Below are 20442 nucleotides of genomic sequence, written 5' to 3'. Positions count from 1 at the left end.
CCCCGTTAATTTTAACCCTTCAAGAAAAAACCTATCATTTGGTCCGGGCCACAGCCCTAGCTGTGACTGCAGCCTCTTATGGAGAACCAACTCCTTCACGTTAAAAAATAAAGTGTTAGTAACTATAATCTAGATTTCCACCCTTTTCTTTGTTACAGTGGATACGTTATTCATTCCTTCATTTCCTAAATTTTTTTTCTAGCCCCAATTCTATCTAGTTTATTTTTATTTAATTAATTATTGTAAGTGGCTCGTCTCTTCTAGCAGAAAAATTTTGTTTCGCGCAAGAAATTCGTCTGCTACAAAGAAACGAGCCACGGGCAAAATACAGCCACTCATTAAAATTAATGTTAATTGTCAATTGACACCGACGGGGTGTAACCGGTTCCACAACCCGATTAAATTATTTTTTACCCTGTTTGCATCCGTTTCGTGTATAACAATGTATTTTAATATTTTTATTGATTTCCCTTTACTTGTTCACACTTTTTCGAGTTGGGCAAGGCCTTATCGTATACATTGGGTATTTTGAACTGAAGGGGACCACTTGATAAGTACCTACCCGAGTTATAACCGATCGGTCTATTTTAAGTAGGTAGGTCGGTGCGGTTTCACGTGTATCGGGTATACCCCTTGTCCCCTTACACGAAATTCAAATAGTTTCTACCAGTAAAAACATTGGTCCAAAATAAATTAAATTTACAGAAATGGATAGCCCTCATCTTGGGGTATCCATTGCTGTAAAATGTTTGCTTAAAAAGTACTTACTTAAGTAGTTAAATTGATGGGATATATTTTGTCACCCACATAACACAATGCAGTCCGTTGGATGTCCGACAGATGTCGAGGTATAATCTGGATGTGGACCTATAATCTAGAAAAAACATTAGGCCATATGAGGATTCGAACTCTGGCCTCCCACACCACAGTCGAATATTATTCCACTGTGCCAATCTATAGATGTACTATATATCATTTTCGAACAATACAATCGAATTGTTGTAAAACACTTGAGCTTTTTCGATAACAAATCACATACAGGATTTTTAAGAAGTCAAGATGATGTCGAACTTAGGTTAAACCAGAAGTGTATAAATTGAAATTAAACAATTTATGCTAAATATTTTTTGAATTTTAAACTTCAGCATGATTTATTAAGTTTAAAGTAGTTTTTTATCCCTGAGGGTATATATGTATATATACTGAAGGACTCTAACAATTTTAGGGTGTGGGGTATAGGGGGTAGGGTATTAGTAGTAGATCTCAGAAGGTTTAATGTCAATTATGTATTTCCATATACGTTTCTTCCCTGAATGACCAATCGTCCCCAAATTTTGTACAAAATTCTGTCAAAATTTGATACGTGGTATAGTAGCTTTTTCATTTGATTCTATTACAGTTTTAAAAAATTAATTTGCGTAATTGTTACCTAGCTGGTTGCCGAATCCTAGGCAGTGAATTTGATTTTGTTTGCGTAACCTTACAACTGTCAATGCATTGCAGTCAGTGCAGAAGGCTGTATAACAGTCACTAAACAGTAAGAGTTTTCTTTAACAGAATGTTTTAAGCAGTACATTTTTATATATTTTTTCATATTGCAGTAGTAAACATGCTGCCAGAACGGAGACTATGAAGAAGAAAGTTACACAGCGGCGACAAGATAACTAATTTTAGATGCTATATCTATATGTATGTGTATGATAGCTCAGCGGTAAGGTGTTGGGCTCATAACACTAAGATAAATGGATCAATACTCTTTGAACACAAAATTTATTTAGTTTTTTCCTTTTTATGCGTATATTTGTTAAATTTTTAAGTCGCTTCCCACATAACACAATGCAGTCCGTCGGATGTCCGACAGATGTCGGTGTCGGATGTTGAGTACATCTTTTTTATATCCTCCGGACAGCCCGATATCCGATTTGGATGTCCTATGGATGTATTTTTTTTTGGTTTTGACCGCCCTCAACAGCGCCGTCGGACATTCTAAGGATGTCCGAACGGGCTTTCATTTGGCTATAAATATGAGATGTATTGGAGATCTAATCTTGAAAAAATATTAGGCTCTATCAGCATTCGAACTCGGGTCTCCCGCACCACAGTCGAATATTATTCCACTGTGCCACTCTATGAATACATTATATGTCATTTTCGAACAATCGAATCGAATGGTTGTAAAATACTTGAGCTTTTTTCGATAACAAATCACATACAGAATTTTTAAGAAGTCAAGATGATGTCAAACTTAGGTTAAACCAGAAGTGTATAAATTGAAATTAAGCAATTTTACTGAACTAAAATTTTTTAATTTTAAACTTCAGCATGATTTATTAAGTTTAAAGTAGTTTTTATTATTTGAAATTTAAATCCTATCATAAGTATACTTGCTTTAAATATTATGAAATGCCGAATAATATTTATTTTCTGTAAGTTGTTATTTCCAATGGCTTGGTTCCCGTAAGCTAAACGGAAAGCCTGTGCAAACAAACTCACTTACATACATAAATTTTATTCATTTTTTGTAATAAATTTAAAAATAAACCATCCGGCAAATAGATTTATTTAGATAGAAAAATTTGAACACGGTTAAGTTCTCCCCTTTTGGAAACAAAGAAATTTTGACAATTAATAATGAAACTTAGTGATCGGCCCCAATTAGTTCTAATCGAGTTAACCGCCCCGCACCGATAAAGTGCATTCGGGGTTGAATTGAGGTGCCACTTTTTCAACCGGGGCGGTGCGGGGAAAAATTTGAGGTTAACCCGTTGCCCCGAAGCAATAAAAAAAAATGCCCTTCTTTCGGTTTCAGAGTAAAAATCGGGGCAAGCGGGTAGAACGAGTTATTATCGGGGTTGTTATCGGATAGATCGGGTGAAACAGTCAATCGATAATGTTTTTGCAATTGATGAATCGATTGATTGCAATCCAATTGATTGCAAACCCCAATTGAATTCGGGGAGAAGAATTTTTCCACCCTGAGCCACGCCTCGATGGCCCGAAATGAGAAACCCGATTTGCAAAAAAGCGCCCCGATTGGCTCGAGGCCGATCCTTTAATGAAACAATTGAAAATCTTCTTGGCTGTTGGAAGGAGGTCCGTAGAATATAATTTTCGCACATCCTTTGCACTTCCATGGTGACTAGCCGACGGACATCCCTGGAACTACCCATTGAGTACATAGATATCTAACGGATGTTCGGCCATGATTCGGACATCCGACGGCAGAAATGTGCTATATGGGTTAGTAGGCTATGTCTTAAACTTAAACTATCCTAAGTAATATTTATATGGTTACATTCCCTGAAATTGCTTTTACAAGACAATTCAATTTGTTGTCTATTTTTGAGGAAAAATCTTCATCTAATTCACGATTGCATTCTTATTTGTTTTACATAAGTCCCCGTGTTGCTAATTCCGGACAGTATACTGCTGCAGATGATGTAAAATTAAACTGCTATTCATACTAGTCGCATTATGTCAATAACAGCGTAGTGGTAAGGTGTTGCGCTGGCATCATTAAGTTTAATTGTTCAATACTCATGCGGAAATAAAACATTTTTTCTTCAAATGTCATTGTTTTTCTAATTTTTGGAAAATTTTTTTAAGTCGCTTAATTGGTCTTAAACTTACATTATCCTAGCCAATATTGATATGGTTAGATTTCCAGAAGTGTATTTTAAAAAACTATTGCATTCGGTAGTACATTTGTTGTATAAAATTCTTCAAATTCGTTATTGCATTTTAATTTTTTTACATAAGCTCCCGTGTTGCTAATTCCGGACAGTAGACTACAGCAGATGAACACTATAAATTGATTGAAATTTAGAAATCTTGGATCCAAAATCTGTTTATCTTTGGCCCACGTTACATGTCTATAGACAATTTTTTTTTCAAAAAAATTGCCCGAAGGACATTACCGAAGGAATCTTGTCCCTGAGGGTATATATGTATACATACCGAAGGACTATAACAATTTTAGGGTGTGGGGTATAGGGGTAGGTAGTATGTAGTAGTAGATCTCAGAAGGTTTAATGTCCATTATGTATTTCCATATACGTTTCTTCCCTGAATGACCAATCGTCCCCAAATTTTGTACAAAATTCTGTCAAAAGTTTGATACGTGGTATAGTGAAGCTTTTTCATTTGATTCTATTCCAGTTTTAAAAAATTAATTTGCGTAATTGTTACCTAGCTGGTTGCCGAATCCTAGGCAGTGAATTCGCTTTTGTTTGCGTAACCTTATAACTGTCAATGCATTGCAGTCAGTGCAGAAGGCTGTATAACAGTCACTAAACAGTAAGTTTTTTCTTTAACGAAATGTTTGAAACAGTAGATTTTTATATATTTTTTTATATTGCAAATTGAAATATATTTAAATATATTTATTTATTTGTTATATTAAAAATATTTAAATATAAAAATATGTAAATTAGTTTTTATAGTTGTATGCCAATTACTCTCTAATTCAAAACTAGTTTATTGGTCCAATATTACGCCAATAATTGACGCTTCTGCGAAAAAGCCTAAGTTACCAGCCAACACACAAACAAATGAAAACTCTCTATTACCGATTATTTTGATAACGGTGACGTCATGACTCGTAAGTGTGAAAGAAGACAAGACGGAGAACGAAGCAAACACTATAAATTGATTGAAATTTAGAAATCTTGGATCCAAAATCTGTTTATCTTTGGCCCACGTTACATGTCTATAGACAATTTTTTCAAAAAAATTGCCCGAAGGACATTACCGAAGGAATCTTGTTATTTGAAATTAAAATCCTATCATAAGTATACTTGCTTTGAATATTATTAGATGCCGAATAATATTTATTTTCAAAAAAGATGTCGAACAGCCCTATAACATACAAATTTTGTGAAATAAGTTACCTGTTTGATAAGCGTGTTAATTTTTTTACAATGCCACAATAGATTACCTTCTTAATCAAAAAGTGTACTTCCCAAAACGTGGATGGAAAACGCAGCCAACACACTGAATGCAAATTTAAAGCTTTGGCTGAGTAACACTGTAAATATTTTATGCATTTCACTAATCCTAAATAAAATTCGTTAAATGGTAAGAAATTCATTAATATTACCTATCAAATAATAATATATTGTCGCGGGTGAAAAGGGAGATTGGTTTTCTCTTCGCAGAGATGAGTCATCCGCTCTTTGGACAACGCTGCGATCGTGGTGAAGAAATTATCGGGAGAAGTCCGCTCTAAGAAAGATACGCAGATATGCAGTCCGGAAGGGGAGTAATTCGCGCGACGGTATAAAATGCTGCCCCGAATCTGCGTTAGATGAGTCTCCATTGGGTGAGCCCCCGGAGCTGGGCTCCGTAACCGTAAGAGGAGTTCTCTGGTTTCCCTAGAGGTCTTCAGACGCTTCTCCAGCTTTTGGTAATGGTTATCCCTTTTTGTTCGAGTTAAACCATTGTTTAGAATTTAAGTCATCACTTGTTGTATTCGTTTGTTCTTGTTCAAATACAACTTGTGTGACAATATTCTTACTTCTGTTCTAATGCCAAATTTGTTTCGTGGTTCTAAAAGAAATGAAATACAGCAACTTTTGTTTTCGCTAAAAAAGTTTATTCTTTTTAAACATATATATAGATTTTAAAAATACACACACAAATAAAACTCACTTTAAAACCAAATCAAAAGAAAAAAACAAAAACAATAAACGTAAATAATGACAACATAGCTAAACAATCACACAAAATTGGAATGCCCACCACGGAGATTATGTTGAACGGAAACGAATCGGAATGAGCCGTACGCAGAGTGATCGGAAACAATTCCGTTCCCCACCACTTGGAGGATCCGTTTTTGACCGACAATCTAAACGGATCTGTTTCCGTGGACAGATGAAGACTGTGTTGTCTATGACTCTGCAGCTAGCGCTCGGCCCCGCTCCAATCGGGGAGCTTTTTAGTCGATTCGGTGCGGGGATAATCTTAATCGGAGAAGTGATTTTGGTGCTCGGTGCGGTAATATCGGTGATCGGTGCCTTCCCCGATTATCAATTAATAGTGATCTAAATTGGCAGTTGCCCTGCGGCCAACAAGAACAAAATGTGACCCTAGTCACGTGATTCTCGTTAGCCTATCAGAACTCAAGGTCACTGGTAAGACTAACCCTCTATGGCTGAAGCGGTGCTATCTGTGCAGCACCGATTATAGCACCGTTCCGCACCGAAAAAAGAAATCCCCGCACCGAACTTCCCCAATTCATTTTAATCGGGGAAGCTTAGCGGTGTCCCCGATTAGAATGTGATCGGGGCCGAGCCCTATCTGCAGCAGACCAACTTGGACACAAATGAGATTTTCGCATTTGTGGAGAACGCGCATCCCTGGATGTTTTACTGCTCTTTAGTGTACGCATGACTGCTCTACGGTTCTCTGGTTTATATGAACAATTTCTACTTTCTAGTCAATAGGAACTAGGGTACTAGTGTAGTCCTATGGGAAAACACTACGTGCTAAAGGTGCACATTCAAGATTTTGGATACTGGCGTACCTTATCGCCAACCGAGTGACATAACGACGGAAATTTGTGGATGGAAAACATAGGTTACCTATTCAATTCGCTATGTTCGTTATCAGTTACTTTGCGTGCACGTCTATATAATTGCACTTGTTTGAGTCCATATTCATTGCATATATACGTCAACAATTGTTTTCAGGTGAAACATCCGTTTATCTAAAAGTTAGCTTATTTAGCTTATGAATTTTTGTCAGCTAGTCCTTCCATACATAGATTAGTGCTAGTAATATAGATGTATTCTTGAAATATCGTTTCAGACATTGTGGACCAATTAAGATCTATTATTTGTTTTTGTTTTTCCTTATTTGGTGGTATTTCCATAGTGCTTAAAGTGCTTGTGAAAGTTCAAGAGTATAAGTGCGAAGAAGCAGTAGGCTGCTAAGCTAAAACATTTTTTTCCTTAAAACAATCATCTCATTTGAAAGAAGCAATTTTATTTGAACCAAATAGTTTATGAGGATTTGTCGTCATGTTTAGTATTGGTGGTACCAAACTTAGATACTGTTGATGAATTTCTTTTGTAAACAAACTCTGTTATTGTTAGTTAATTTATGTCCTGGCACAATTTCTATTCCATTTTAGCATGCCCCATGCAACCAGGAAGTGGGAAATATATCCAGGAAGAAACCGTTTTTGTTGTGAAGGAAGGATAATGATGGCTAAACAAGTTGGAATATTCTACGTTACAGTTGGACTAATTGTTGCAACGAGCTGCACCTTCTTCATATTTGAGTATGTTTCAATTTTTGAGACTAAATTTTTGTAAAAGCCAGTTTCTGATTTTATTAAATACCATTTTAATTCAGTAGGGTAATGTTCTGTAAGAAAAGAAAGAAAAAAGCCTTAACTTTCTTTAATCCATTTTGTTACTAGGTTATGTCATCTTACCATTATTTAGTACCTTTGTGTATGCTTGTAGGTAGAGTGCCTATTTGACTAACTAAGGTTGGATCTGAGATTGTTCATTCAGTATAATATCATAACCAACTGCTTCGAATTCCACTATAGTCTTATGTTATGTGGAAGTATCATTCATAGTTACAGGACTTGACGATTTTCGAAAGGGTATAGGAGAAATGCTTGGATTCTCACTAGTTAAGAATCTTTTTGCATTCTCTCTATCTTTCTCTCTCTCTGTCTATCTATCTAATCTATCTATCTATCTATCTATCTATCTATCTATCTATCTTCTTGCATTTCTTCCCAATCCACCATAGTGAATAATGTACCGGTCTAGCTAAACAGTTAATTTACATGCAACTTAACTCTGATACTAGAGCTGCCTGTTAAATGCTGACAGCAAAAAATTTTACATGAACCAAAAGTCATGGATAAAAATTTTTTTTTTTTAGTTGTGAAAAAATTTAATGGCATGGTGTCATATTTGGTTATTATGCTACATGGGTATAATTTTTCCCTATGGGGTTTATTAAGTGTCATGAGCTTGATATTTGGTTTCGTCGATTTCGTGTTGTTTTTGTGGGGGAGCTAACACTAGGACGATTGTGATGCATGAAGAACAAGTGGTTTTAGAAATCGTACTAGTAAATTATTCTCGTGACGTTCAACTATCAATTACGTTTGTGTAGTGAAATAACTCATTCGATTTTGCTACTTTTGAAAGCTGTCCGTTTTTAGCTGTTAAAATTACCCCAGCCATTCCTGCTGTCGGGGGTCTCCTGTTTACCTTTGTCCTTGCAACTCTTTTTCGAACGTCGTTTTCCGACCCAGGGGTCATTCCTCGAGCCACTCCGGATGAAGCGGCGGATATTGAAAAACAAATAGGTAAGAGATGTGTTGTTTGTTGTTTTGTTTTGTTTATTTTTGTTTTGTTTTGTTTTTTTTCTTGTCTTCGGTTCTCCTGTTATTTGTCCATTCCTGTACATTTTCCATGTCATTCCATCTCTTTTTAGCGTGCCTTCATACTAATTATTTTATGATTTTCGATAATACTTGCAACTGTAAAAGCATGTTCGAATCATCTTTGTGTTAAGGCACATTAAGTCACTTATGTTAGTTTGTACCTTTCATTAATTAATTTGCTTGTCTTTTTTTTGTTGTCTTTTTTCTAAAAATCTAATGCAGAAGTTCCGAACAGTCCGAACAGTCCAACGTATCGCCCACCACCTCGGACAAAGGAAGTCGTCGTTTGTGGTCAAGTTGTAAAATTAAAATTCTGCTTTACCTGTAAAATATTTCGCCCTCCAAGAGCATCTCATTGTAGTATCTGCGATAATTGCGTTGGTAAGCATAGTTTTTACTATATCCCATTGAAGCTCGTGCCTTTTCGTGCACTTGTGACCTTCCTCAAAAGAAACGAGACAAAGTATAAAATGATGTGTAGCATACTTTCTGATCTGTACCAAAACATTCGAAAATTTGTAGATGGCTTTGATCATCACTGCCCTTGGATCGGCAACTGTGTGGGCCGTAGAAACTATCGATATTTTTATTCCTTCATCGTCTCCCTAGCGTTCATGTGCGTCTTCATTTTTGCATGCGCCGTCACGCACCTCGTCCTGTGTAAGATTGATGTTCATCTTTATTTGTTTAAAAAATCTTTGCTAACATTATTTTCTTTTTACTCTTTGGTATAAAATAAAGTAACTAGAGATGACAAACCATTTCTAGATGCCATTAAGGAATCCCCTGCCAGTGTTCTTGTTGCGATAGTATGTTTCTTTAGCGTCTGGAGTGTATTGGGATTGGCTGGCTTCCACACATACTTAACGACTTCCAATCAAACTACCAATGAAGACGTATGATTATTTTGATCTATTATTTTGATGATTTTATTAGTAATATATTGTTTTTTATTTTACGTTTTTTTAATAACTAAAAAAAATTTTACAATTTTCTCAGATTAAAGGATCATTCACCGGCAAACGTGGCCAAGAAAAAGTTAATCCATACAGCAAAGGGGGCGTGTGTGCAAATTGCTTATTTATATTGTGCGGCCCAATGCCTCCAAGTTTTATAGGTATGTTGTCTGCGTAAAACTCCATATGCAATTATTTACTGTTCACATTTTACAGATAGACGTGGTTTTGTGACACCAGAGCATTCAATAGCACCACCAATCGATTCCGTTCCAGTAAGTTTCATTAGAAAAATGTTTCCCCTTCTGCAATTGTATCCACTGTTCTCTACAGACAACATCTCCGACCTCTGCTGTACCTATTCAAGGAAGCAGCGAAGTTCGGCTCCTGAGTAATGGGAAAGGACATGTCACGGTCAGTGTCTCCAATACCGGATCGAGAAAACAAGCTATTGGCTCTATTCAGGGTAGGTCAAGGGTTGTAAAAATTCTAATTGTTTTCTTTTTGTTTTGTTTTTGCCTAATGAATCTATTCGTCATTTCAAGCATCCATTTCCAAAATTTAAGGAAAGGTAATACTTTTACTAGGTTGAATAGAAAAAAGAACCATACCAAATTCTGTGAATGACTAGTTTCTTGAACCATAAAGTTTTTCTCTTTTTTTTTTTCTTTTTTTCTCCTATTGCGTACATTGCCAAAGAATTATTATCTCGGAATTAACGCCTGTCACATTGAGTGATATCACAGTAGATTTTGCAAAAGTTCAACTGGCGCTTGCTCGAGTTTATTTAACGTTTTATCTATTTTGTAACGTAATGCCAAGTTTTTCAAAGGTGTTTCAATAACTTCATATATGTAAGACTACAGATATTTTGGCGTAGGCTGTAAATGCTTTTTACGTTCTAAAGCAGTCTAAATAGCCGAATTGCCGTTTACTGAACAAATTCCACTCACTCTATGTGGTTATTTCCTCTTTATGTCATATTTGCTTGCCACTTTTATTAAATTTTCGATTGTATATACTTTGGTTTGTCGTCCTATTCTTGAATTTTGAAAAATGTATTAACTTATGATTCGTAGATGCTAATTTTTTTTTTCTCTCTCTCTCCTTTAAAACAACAATTGCGGTTACAGAACCTAAACGACCGGAAGTCGAGTCAGGCGTGTCTCTTCAACCATTATCTACCCTGTCGGCTAGCAGTCTGCAGTTGCTCCATGAAAGAACAATGATAAACACCGACTTGGACCTCGATTCTCTGGATGAATCGGCTTCTTCAAATCCCTGTCATGTTCATTTGGAATCGGCCAGCGTTACGAGCAGTCAAACGGGTCTGCTTCATCCGCTGGTTCCTCGTTATAATGGTTTATAGCTAACAACCAGTCAATCGTCTATCATTTATATGAACAGTTCGTACCCATCTTATTTTTCATTTGTGGTCACAAGCATGACTCTTCGTCATTCCCTAAATCTGTGTATCGTTTACTCGCTATTCATGTAAACTCCGTTGCTTTTGCGATCATGAGTAAATTGTTAATCAAATTCGGTCTGTAAAAAAAAATCGGAGTTAGATGTAATTTGATGAGTAACACATGGCGATATCAGTCAAGTTTTCTTTCAAGTGTACACGCTGTTATATCTCATTCTTCCACACAAAAAAGGAGAAACTGTCTGTTAAATTTCATGAATTCCGAGTAATGCTGGTGTACAAATTAGTACGTTGCGACTTGCTAACGAATTGCATTTCCATGACGCTCTCTTCGAGGGATACGTGTTGGCAACACCTTAGGGGAATATTGGGTGTGATCGCTATTGATATCCTAATTTGTGGTACGTGCTTGCCTATCTCTCTGATGGGAATAGCAGAACAGTTCTCGCACAAGGTGTTCAGGAAAATGGTAGACCTATACCAACACCTATGCAGCCGTCGAGGATCGATGGGCTCTGTTGCGAAACGGCATTCTCGTGTGGGCATAAAACTAAGCCTTTTTCTATTTTGTATCGATTGTCGAGTTTATTACTATGGTTGACCAGGGTTATTTGAACCGGACTTCAGATTTTGTGCGTCTTGCATCGAGTTTTGAAAATCAAACATCCCTTTTCATTTATTGTAACGTACAGAGCTTTTCAATGATGGACACATCATTACGTCGCCAGGAGCGTCCCACTAGAATCCAAGCTGAAAACTAAACGCATTTTTCATCTCGAAATATAACACGCTTCAGATGGAATATTATGCTGCGCCAATTTTCAATTTATGAACGCCGAGGAGTTGAGGCTGCATTCCAGTAAATAGTTATGTAGTCGAGTTTGATCGAAAACCTCAAATATGCACGTCCTAACGTTGCAAATTGTGTTTCCTTTTCCATTCGGGAAACATTTTAGATTTATAAGGCTAGAACACCAAACATAATGCAACGAAGAAAAGCTAACACTTTGAAAATAGCGATGGGCAAGAAGGACGGCGTTTTAACGGTAAGGTGTGTTGAAAAAAGACGCACGACACGTCTACAGTATAGGCATATCCTGGATCGCCAGTATTGCTCACTTTTTCCGTATTATCAAATCTCTTTGTTGCCGGTCTAATAATTCCTCCAGATGCTGACAACGGGAAATGGCAGTTTTAAGCTTTTCTTGCATCTGTGCCAATGCGTCATCTTTTTTGGCAACGGCTTGTTTAACCTGTAAAGAAAATTAACCGTTTTAGTAATGAACCAATCAAGCGAATCATGTGGTTAAGTACGCGCTGATTGTGGTATATATCTTACTTTTTCGTGGATGTCTCCTAGCATTTGTTCATGCGTAGCGGACAGATTTGATATCTCCGAGATCTTTTTGTTTATTTCTATGCGGTGTTCGGATTTCAGCCGGCTAAAATCTTCTTGGAGCTCCCTCTTTTCCTCGTTCAGTTTAAGAAATTCATCGTCCAATTCCTTCTGTAGAACTTTCCTTAGATCCGAGCGCTCCGCAGAAAATTTTTCTAACGTTTTCTTAATATCTTTGTTTTCCTTTACGATCTGGAAAAGGGTCAGCCGTAAAGCAGCCAATTCTTCATCGCGATCGGTTAAGGTACGTCGCATTTCAACCTAGACATAAATAAAATTTTAGTATGACCTGTGAGCAACGGAAAGAGGACAATCCAGAATAACCAGTTTGTTGCGCAATTCGAATTCAACTTGATCTAATCTACTTATTTCTTCCGCGTTTTTTTCCCTAACGCGCTCCAGTTGCTCTTCCGACATTTTTCTCCATTGTTCCTGTGGAGTTGCATAAAAAGATTAATTATAAGCACTTCGTAAAAGCAAATTTTACTGTGTGCAATCGTACGTGTTGCCGTTTGAGCTCGGCCGAAAAATGAGAATTCAATTTTTGTGCTTCTTCATCACGCTCTTTTCTTTGGGTTTCCAGGAGCCGCCTTTCACGTTCGTTGGAATCCATTTCCAAATGGTGCTTTATGGCTCTAATTTCCTCTTGCTTTTCCTCTTCCCAATTTTTTCTCAGTTGAGCGAGATGCTCAACATGTTGCTGCTTGAGCGTCCCGATTTCCGCCTGTAACAACTGCTGAGCTGCAATATTTTCTTTTCGGCGTTTCTCTTCAAGACGACGCATTCTTTCATCATCCTGGGCCTTCATCCGGGACTCTTCTTCACTCCAGCGAGCCCTCTCCCGCTCGATTTCAATCTCATGAAAAATATGGATAAAAGAACAACACAAAAAAACTCTAACAATGATCTGAGTAAAAGACAACCATCAGCATGCACTTGTTTACCTGCATTCGCTGACATTTCGACGCGTGAATAGCCTCCATTTCGTCTAATTGCTTGTCGTATTTTGCACGCATTATTTCACGTTCTTTGGCGCAGGCTTCTTCACGATCATTGTCCATTTTCTCTCGAAGCGCGTTTAGTTGTTGAGCAGTTTTGTTCAAGTGAGTCTGCTCAATCCGACTGAGTTCTTCTTGATGAATAGAGCGCAGGCTCTGTAACTCGGTGTGGTGCTGACTCATAAGTCGCCGCAACTCTGGCTCTAGCCCTCTTGCCGTTGCTTCACGTATGTGTCTTGTTTGGGAGGGCGTAAATCAATAACAATAAGTATTTTATCGACGTCTTTAGACATGTTTAAACTTTGTCATGCTTACTCAGTTCGATCAGCCAACCATTTCTCTTGATGAGAACGTTGATCTTTCCCCAATGCCTAGCAATTGTGAAACATGTGTTATTGTCTTTTTACTGTAAATATGTCCATTATATTTAAGTTTTCCATCAAAGTACCGTCATTTAACGGGTACTGAATATTTGTGGTTTAACCATAACTGTAAGGATTCGACATTTTTTCCGTTGAATTTTAACTGTTATTTTATTGATTATTTTCTTTTTTTATGGACTTACTTTCAAAATGAATTGGTTACCTGCTTTAATCGACGGATTTCGGCATTATGCCTTTCGTCGCTCATTCTCTTTTCGTTTTCGATTTTGACGGTCTGCTGACGCATTTCGGCGGCCAACGATTCACATTTTTCAGCCAGCCTCTTCTTTTCCTCGACAAGCTGCTGTATGAACTGAAAGTTGCGACTCGTATTCGTCTCGTATTCCTCCTTTTGAGCTTTACAACGCAAGTTCAGTTCACGCTTGGCTGTTTTCACATTGCGCGCCAAAAGTTCTCTCTGATGTTGGAGAGCTCGTTCCATAACCAAGATTTTATTGTCTTTATCCTCAACTAGCATCTGGGTAATGTGATACATTATCAGATTTATTAGTTATGATGTGACCAGTTTCGTAAGCGCATTTCGTCAGGCTTTATGACGAGTTGCGTAACTAATAATGATAATTACCTGAAGACTTAGGACCTCTTCGATTAACTCAGCCATGCTCATGCCGTGTAACCTGGAGACGCCTTCGCAACGGGCTCTTCTAAAACCTCCTTCAGCATTTGATTCCGTCTCTGAATTTATTACAAGAAGTGGTGACCGTAAAACTGGTGTGTCACTATTAGCATCGTCTAGAAAGTTTAATATGTCTGACAACACATTATTTTCCTTTTTAGTTAATTGATCTTTCCTTGTTTCTTCGTTTTTTTGTTCTGGCTCCTGCCTTTGCGTGACAATTTGAAATGATTGATGTATTGGTTTTTCGCTTCCACCTGACGGACTGCGAATACTACTCATCTCATCCACTGAATCGTCGGTTAAATTTGATGCATCCGGTGCTGCAGAAACAGGTGCAATATTGCCATGCGCACTAACGTCAGCCACTGCGGATGGGCGTTGGAGGTTGTTGTCCTCTGTACATGGATTACAATTGGCGTTTTGTACAGTCATAGGTTCCGGTGTAGGGGACGCAGCAGATTGCCTGTTGTTTGATTGTGATTGGTCATTAATCGTATAAGATTCAGACCGATGAGACCTAGGATCTGTTTCATTTTTTGTGGGTGCATCGTGATTATTATACTGCATGCAATCCAAAGGCTGGAATGTGCCTGATTGCCTTGGGTTGATAATGGATATAATTGGCTTTTTGAAGTTATGCGCTGGTGTCTCCTGTTCAAAAACCGGATCGTTGATATCTTGCAGCGAAGTGTCGGGCTCGAGACGTTCGGGGCTGTCACAGGAAGCGCTGCTAAATACCGCAAAGGACTGTTTATCTTCGAGACTATATTCAGTTGCCGTATCGTAACTGCCAACAGTTGCCAGCTCACTATCGATGCTGCTGGACCACGATTGACGACTGGTGTGTGGAGGTGGAATCCAGTCTCTTTGCGGCTTCGCTGAACGGTCTTCTCGAGAAGACGAACTACTTGTCGCTTGGCGGTGCAAGGAAGAGTAAGGGTTTCGTCTAATTAAAAAAAAATAATAATTTATGTGGTATGCATGTATTTACGTATGGGCCCAAGAGTTACACGTGGCTTTACTTGGGCAACTTTCTGAGGGAGGTTTCATGGTTTTCGAAAAACGATGGTTATGGTATTTAAATTAAAGTTTTACTTGGATAGAAGAGCTGTTGCTGGTCGATCCGACAAAATCTTTCGCGTCGTCAACGTCTCGCGGCGGAGAGAAGCGTGCAGACAATCCTCGGACTTACAACCCGAAATCGATAGAGGTTTGTCGATTGAAAGCGCCTCGTAGACGCGGTTTGAGCCCATTCGAAAATTGATTTGCATATTTGAACCCTTCAAACCAAAATCCTGAGACGCATTTGTGAGGTGCACTTGCGACGTAGCTTTATGAATTTTTTTCTGTTTGGCCGGAAGACCGTTACTGTAAGTTTCATTTTTACTGCGAAATTTTATAGGCATCTTGCAGAAAAAAAGGCAAATCACTCACGAAAACTTTCAGGATGCAGTTTCGCACTAAAAGCAAAATACATACGATTATATGGGCACACTGTGAAAATTCAACTGGCAACAAACGAATACCCAACTAAGAGACCCACATTACGTTCTTGCTTGGTCAATACTGTTTTGTCACCATGGGGACAACAGAGACCACAAGTGAGGGCAGAGACTACGAACCCTAACTAATACCTTATTGGCGCTATGACGATACAGACAGGCGCTGCATTAGTCTGAATGGACCTGGGAGTTCATGTCTAAACGCTGCGTTTCGTGTTAGGAGGAGCACAGGTTTTGGTCAGCTCATTCATTTTGTATTTTTAAGATATACGTCAGTGAGGGATGAATAGGAAGCGGCACGCAAGATTGCTACTTTGCGCTTGGTGTCCATGATAGCAGTTTCTAGTGTAACTCTTTGCAATAAAATCATAATGCATTCTACTTCAGTGCCACAGCGTTCATAGGGAAAAAAAAAGGAAAAGCTACCACGAAAAGTTTGAATCACATAAAAAGGTTCCCAGAGACCTTTCCTAGAAAATGGTTTAGGGCTTGAAATCACCAATGTAATTTACAAGTAATTTGTTTTCCACTTGTAGAGAAGAAAAAGATTGTAATTAGTTACATGAAAGTCTCATTGAACATTGTACTTGTACGTCACATCCACAAGCCAAAAAAGGTACAGCAAAGGCTTTTCACGAAACTAATAGAAACATAATTTGGTCGCTAAAGAAGACAAGACCACCAGAGGAATATCAAAATTCAAAAGATTATTCAAATTCTAGAAAAAAAACTAACTTTTTTTATTGATTTTTTTTTTCCACTAGGAATGTTTTGGACAAATGACAATAAAGAGATTCAAAAACTAGCAGCGGACGGATGACGCATTGTAAAGTTGAGAAAAATCTATCATGGACGGAATGGGTGTCACGTGTTAAAATCGAAAACATTCATACAAATAACTGTAAAAAAAGGCACATGTCTCTTAAGAATCCACTACTCAAGTAGCTCTATCGCGTGAAACATAATGTTACCATATTTGTAATAACAGCAAAAACAAAAATCATAATCCAAGTCGACGTGTTCGTGGATGCACTTGCAAGACGACACTTGTACATGTCATACCGTGTTGCCTGGTTTGCCACTAAATTCAGAAACTCTGATTCCACTAGTTGTCCGTCGAAGTATGTTATGGCATCTTCAAATGGATATTCGTAGCCTTGCTTACACTCGCACTTGTAGCCACCAGTATCAAAGCCTCTTCCCAAAATAGGAACGCACTATAATACAAATATATATACATAGAAAAGTCAAAATGTAACGAAAATTCTGCGTTTAACCAAAACTAATATCAAAGATGAAATGTACTTACGTAAGAAGTCTTTGCATCACACTTGTTGGTTTCCTTGAAAGCGTTGGGTGTATGATACTTACCGGGGCATTGGTTTATATCTAGTGTTTGCAAATCCATAGTGACAGTTACCACTCCTTTAAATTCTAATTTGGTTCGCAACGAATCCCAGCCAAAGAAAGGTGCTGCATATGTTGACACCCACTTCTTCACAAATCCATTGCAATCAAAATAAGGCCGAGTCCAATAACCATGACGGAGATCAGCAGCTCTAAAAACAAAAAAAAATTGGATAAATAAAACCTGGAGACAGAGGAGGGTATCCACTTTATCGATTCTTTGACTAATCAGATTGAATAACGTACACCTTCATAGCGATAGTCAAAGTTGCCTTACTTGTAAGACATCGGAAAATGTTCATATTTCTGGGTATGGTCGGCATATTCCTCTGAACGGATGCGGATTTTCAGATAATACTTTTCCAGGTCATCAAAGTTAGTCGACCAACGTGATTTTAAATGTTGATACCACGGTTTCTTAAGGTACAAATCGTCTGTTTACGGAAACGAAAAAAGTTCGCATCACAAATTCTCAGTATTTTGAATGATACTGGGAATACCAGTCGAATTTAGGCGAGCCAAATCTTCAAGTTTGAACTTTCGGGTGTTTAACTGTTCCTTGTAGGCGTAAGGGGCGAACAGCGTACGATTGGGAAACTTACGACGCTCCCAAAACGTTCCGGCAGCCCAGATTTTGGTATTTCCAAGCACAAGTGCTAAAGTTTCAGCCATTAACTGATCTTCAGTTAGAGGTCGATCAGGTAAACGATTGCCCGAGAAGACTTCCGTTGAATCAACTACCTAGATATAAATCTATTGTTAGTTAAAACAAAAACATTTTACAGAGAAAACAAAAATTCTATACCTGTAAAAATGCGCTCAAAAAGTTTGCCAATCGTAGGGCCATACGAGCTTCATTTTCAAATTGTTGTTCTGCACCGAAACCGATGTCACCATGCAAGACCAAATCGTCCGGTGAAAAAAGAGCTCTAAGAATAAAAATAAAAAAATTGTCATGATCCTAAATTGAAACTCTAAACAACGCAATAACGGAAACAATGAAGGGGCAGAAGAGAATGGAAAACATAACGAAAAAAAGGACTGACCAACTAACAAACACTATACCGATTATTGCAGTTATGTTCGTTGACCGACCGAATGTAACTAATTATGTGATCAATATTCTTCGCTTTAGTATGTGTAGAATTTGGGCCTTGCGTAGAATTCATGTAGTTGCTATTACGCTCCAAATATTGAAGGCGTAATAGTGGTGTCATCTTTCCCCATTGTACGGGCTGTTTTTGAATCCCTGTTTATGGTATAGGCCACACATTATTTTTACGGGAACAACTAGGAAATACGTGAAGGTGTAATCTCTTACAGCCAATTTTATCGCAATGAAAATTTTCGTTATGCTGTTCACTTGTGGCTCGTTCCAAAATTTCGCCGAGATAAGGTCGCCGAACAGTATTAGGCAGTCGATGTCCAGGTTTACATCTACATTGATACCCGCCTCGCCGGAATCCATATCCATGAATAGGTTCACACTAAGACAAATTCAAAGACAAATTCTTGAAATATGCTTGAGCTACCACTATTGAAAACTTTACCTCTGTTGTTTCTTTACACCTAGCAGTGTCAGAAAATCGATTAGGGCCATCATTTCCCTGTCCTTTAGGGCACTGGTTAATATCTATTCTTTCGAAGTCCATTTCCATAACAGCTGCAGCGGTGTATCTATGACAATTTAAATCAAATGATAAGATGTTTGAATACCTTACCGAGAAACTATATTTACGTTGGATATTCAATGTGACGGAAGCCTGTGTGTCGCGGGAAAATGTCTGCTATAGGAACCACAGCTCCGACAACCCATTTATTTGATCTTCCACAATCAAAATAGGGCTGTGTCCATTTCAGAGGACCAGGAACTTCATCAGCACCCGGTGGCCCATGGAAGGTAAATGTTTCATTCGTATTGTTAGCATAGCGAATTTTTACTTGATAGGTGGTTTTGGTATCTTGTCGACCATCCACTTGATCAGGAAGCCACGCTTGGTACCACTTATTTATACGGTAATAGTCTGTAGTATAATTTTCACTTTTGCTATTCTTTGAGATTGCACCCAGATCACGAACGTCAAACATGTTTAAGGTTGAATAGCGCTCAAGATGAATAGGGTCGTTATAATCGTCAGCTCTAAAGGTGCGAGGAGCAAAAAGTGGAAGGGTTTTATTGAAAAATGATCTGTATGAGGAGGTGTATGACATATTTGGACTGAAATAGACTGCACTGCTATTTAGTTTTGGATTTGATGAAACATCAGCCACAGTTGATAAAAAGTAGTACATCATTCCAGGATCATAAGTGTCATTAGTAGCAGGTCTGATAAATCGTGCTTGTAAAATGTAACTCCAAAAAAAAGCTCTATTCAAAGCCATATTATGCAAGTGTAAAAGGGCTGTTCTATTGGGAAATACAGGGTTAATGTTAATATCCTTTATGTCGGGCAAATGAGAAACGGCATCTTCTGGCATGTGCAATTCGTTTACATTTTTTATGGGGCAATTCTCAGCGGTCACTGAATCCATTTGATACTTAACAGCGTCAAATTCATCACGGGACTGCCATTCGAATTGGCCGACAACACTATGTTCCCCAAGAATAGCAGCTAATATGAATAAACATGTTAACTGGGGGAGTCGCAAAACGGACTTTCGCCACATTTCATATACCTAACTGACAAGCATTAACCACTGACAGTTTCAAAACGACACACCCTGCAGACGCTCAACAAATACTCAGGACTAGTAACATACACAGTTACACACTCACTGGCTTTACAGTTAAAAATGAAATTGTTCAGCAGAGTTGTCAAATATCCTTGTTTGATTTTTTTCTTCCAAAATCCAAATCCCTAGATTTAGTTAGGCTTTGATCAACGCTGCCACGTTTCTCTTTTTGCTCTTCCCTATCCGGCTATGGGCTATCCGTAGGGGTAGGGCTCGGCCCCGAATACCTGAACCCCCAAAACCGGGGGGTTTAGGTAATCACTAAGCTGGTAACTATCAATACGAAAAAAGATTTAAGGTCATTATGTTACAAAAAGCGTTGAACATCTCATAAAACAATGACTACCTGTCATGATCCAGTCGTCGGTGTTTTCCCGCATTCACAGTGGTCTGTCTTACAACTGGAATGTACTGGCGCGACACACATAAAATTAGCTTTTTTAAGTTTTTTTTTTTTTGCTTAGCGCCAGTGCCTTCCGGTAGTAAGCTGGTTCTCGGGTAATCGGGGCCGAGCTCTAGTAATCCCTATATAGTTGTAAAAAGTACATA

The 20442-nt window shown here is 38.1% G+C and overlaps 3 protein-coding genes and 3 long non-coding RNA genes across 10 annotated transcripts; 2 read left to right on the top strand and 4 right to left on the bottom strand.

Annotated features, from left to right (window-relative positions):
- Positions 1 to 6371: 6371 nt before the first annotated feature.
- Positions 6372 to 10908, top strand: LOC116936028 (palmitoyltransferase ZDHHC14). Of its 5 annotated transcripts, XM_032943260.2 has the most exons (11): positions 6372 to 6689; positions 7133 to 7282; positions 8175 to 8335; positions 8636 to 8794; positions 8936 to 9073; positions 9155 to 9309; positions 9413 to 9530; positions 9586 to 9644; positions 9703 to 9835; positions 9915 to 9940; positions 10503 to 10640. In XM_032943260.2, exons 2-10 carry the CDS (start codon positions 7134 to 7136, stop codon positions 9932 to 9934), a joined length of 1092 nt encoding a protein of 363 aa, XP_032799151.2. In that variant the 5' UTR covers positions 6372 to 6689; position 7133; the 3' UTR covers positions 9935 to 9940; positions 10503 to 10640. The 5 variants fall into 5 exon arrangements, with proteins under 5 accessions (XP_032799151.2, XP_032799146.2, XP_045035397.1 ...); XM_032943255.2 differs by lacking the exon at positions 9915 to 9940 and having other exon boundaries at positions 8639 to 8794; positions 10503 to 10908; XM_045179462.1 differs by lacking the exon at positions 9915 to 9940 and having other exon boundaries at positions 6373 to 6576; positions 10503 to 10908.
- Positions 7131 to 7654, bottom strand: LOC116936050. Its single transcript, XR_004401542.2, has 2 exons — positions 7439 to 7654; positions 7131 to 7368 (listed from the first exon to the last, which is right to left on the bottom strand). It is a non-coding gene; the product is annotated as an uncharacterized LOC116936050 (long non-coding RNA).
- LOC123476788 lies at positions 8231 to 8715 on the bottom strand. Its single transcript, XR_006651652.1, has 2 exons — positions 8575 to 8715; positions 8231 to 8509 (listed from the first exon to the last, which is right to left on the bottom strand). It is a non-coding gene; the product is annotated as an uncharacterized LOC123476788 (long non-coding RNA).
- A 536-nt stretch (positions 10909 to 11444) lies between the features above and the next one.
- LOC116936019 (centrosomal protein of 131 kDa) lies at positions 11445 to 16179 on the bottom strand. Its single transcript, XM_032943241.2, has 9 exons — positions 15347 to 16179; positions 14198 to 15197; positions 13775 to 14089; positions 13505 to 13560; positions 13136 to 13424; positions 12694 to 13047; positions 12516 to 12623; positions 12135 to 12452; positions 11445 to 12048 (listed from the first exon to the last, which is right to left on the bottom strand). The coding sequence occupies exons 1-9, from the start codon at positions 15655 to 15657 to the stop codon at positions 11911 to 11913; spliced, it is 2889 nt and encodes a 962-aa protein (XP_032799132.2). The 5' UTR covers positions 15658 to 16179; the 3' UTR covers positions 11445 to 11910.
- On the top strand, positions 15047 to 16624 carry LOC123476786. Its single transcript, XR_006651638.1, has 2 exons — positions 15047 to 15184; positions 16518 to 16624. It is a non-coding gene; the product is annotated as an uncharacterized LOC123476786 (long non-coding RNA).
- Positions 16323 to 19948, bottom strand: LOC116928631. The gene is made up of 9 exons (XM_032935736.2): positions 18899 to 19948; positions 18711 to 18837; positions 18482 to 18647; positions 18226 to 18409; positions 17966 to 18089; positions 17661 to 17901; positions 17438 to 17594; positions 17063 to 17312; positions 16323 to 16970 (listed from the first exon to the last, which is right to left on the bottom strand). Exons 1-9 carry the CDS (start codon positions 19825 to 19827, stop codon positions 16701 to 16703), a joined length of 2448 nt encoding a protein of 815 aa, XP_032791627.1. The 5' UTR covers positions 19828 to 19948; the 3' UTR covers positions 16323 to 16700.
- Between the last annotated feature and the right edge of the window lie 494 nt (positions 19949 to 20442).

The sequence above is a fragment of the Daphnia magna genome, linkage group LG1 (genome assembly GCF_020631705.1).
Source record: "Daphnia magna isolate NIES linkage group LG1, ASM2063170v1.1, whole genome shotgun sequence".
In the NCBI taxonomy this organism is placed as follows: domain Eukaryota; kingdom Metazoa; phylum Arthropoda; class Branchiopoda; order Diplostraca; family Daphniidae; genus Daphnia; species Daphnia magna.
This window is presented reverse-complemented; position numbering and strand designations above follow the sequence as displayed.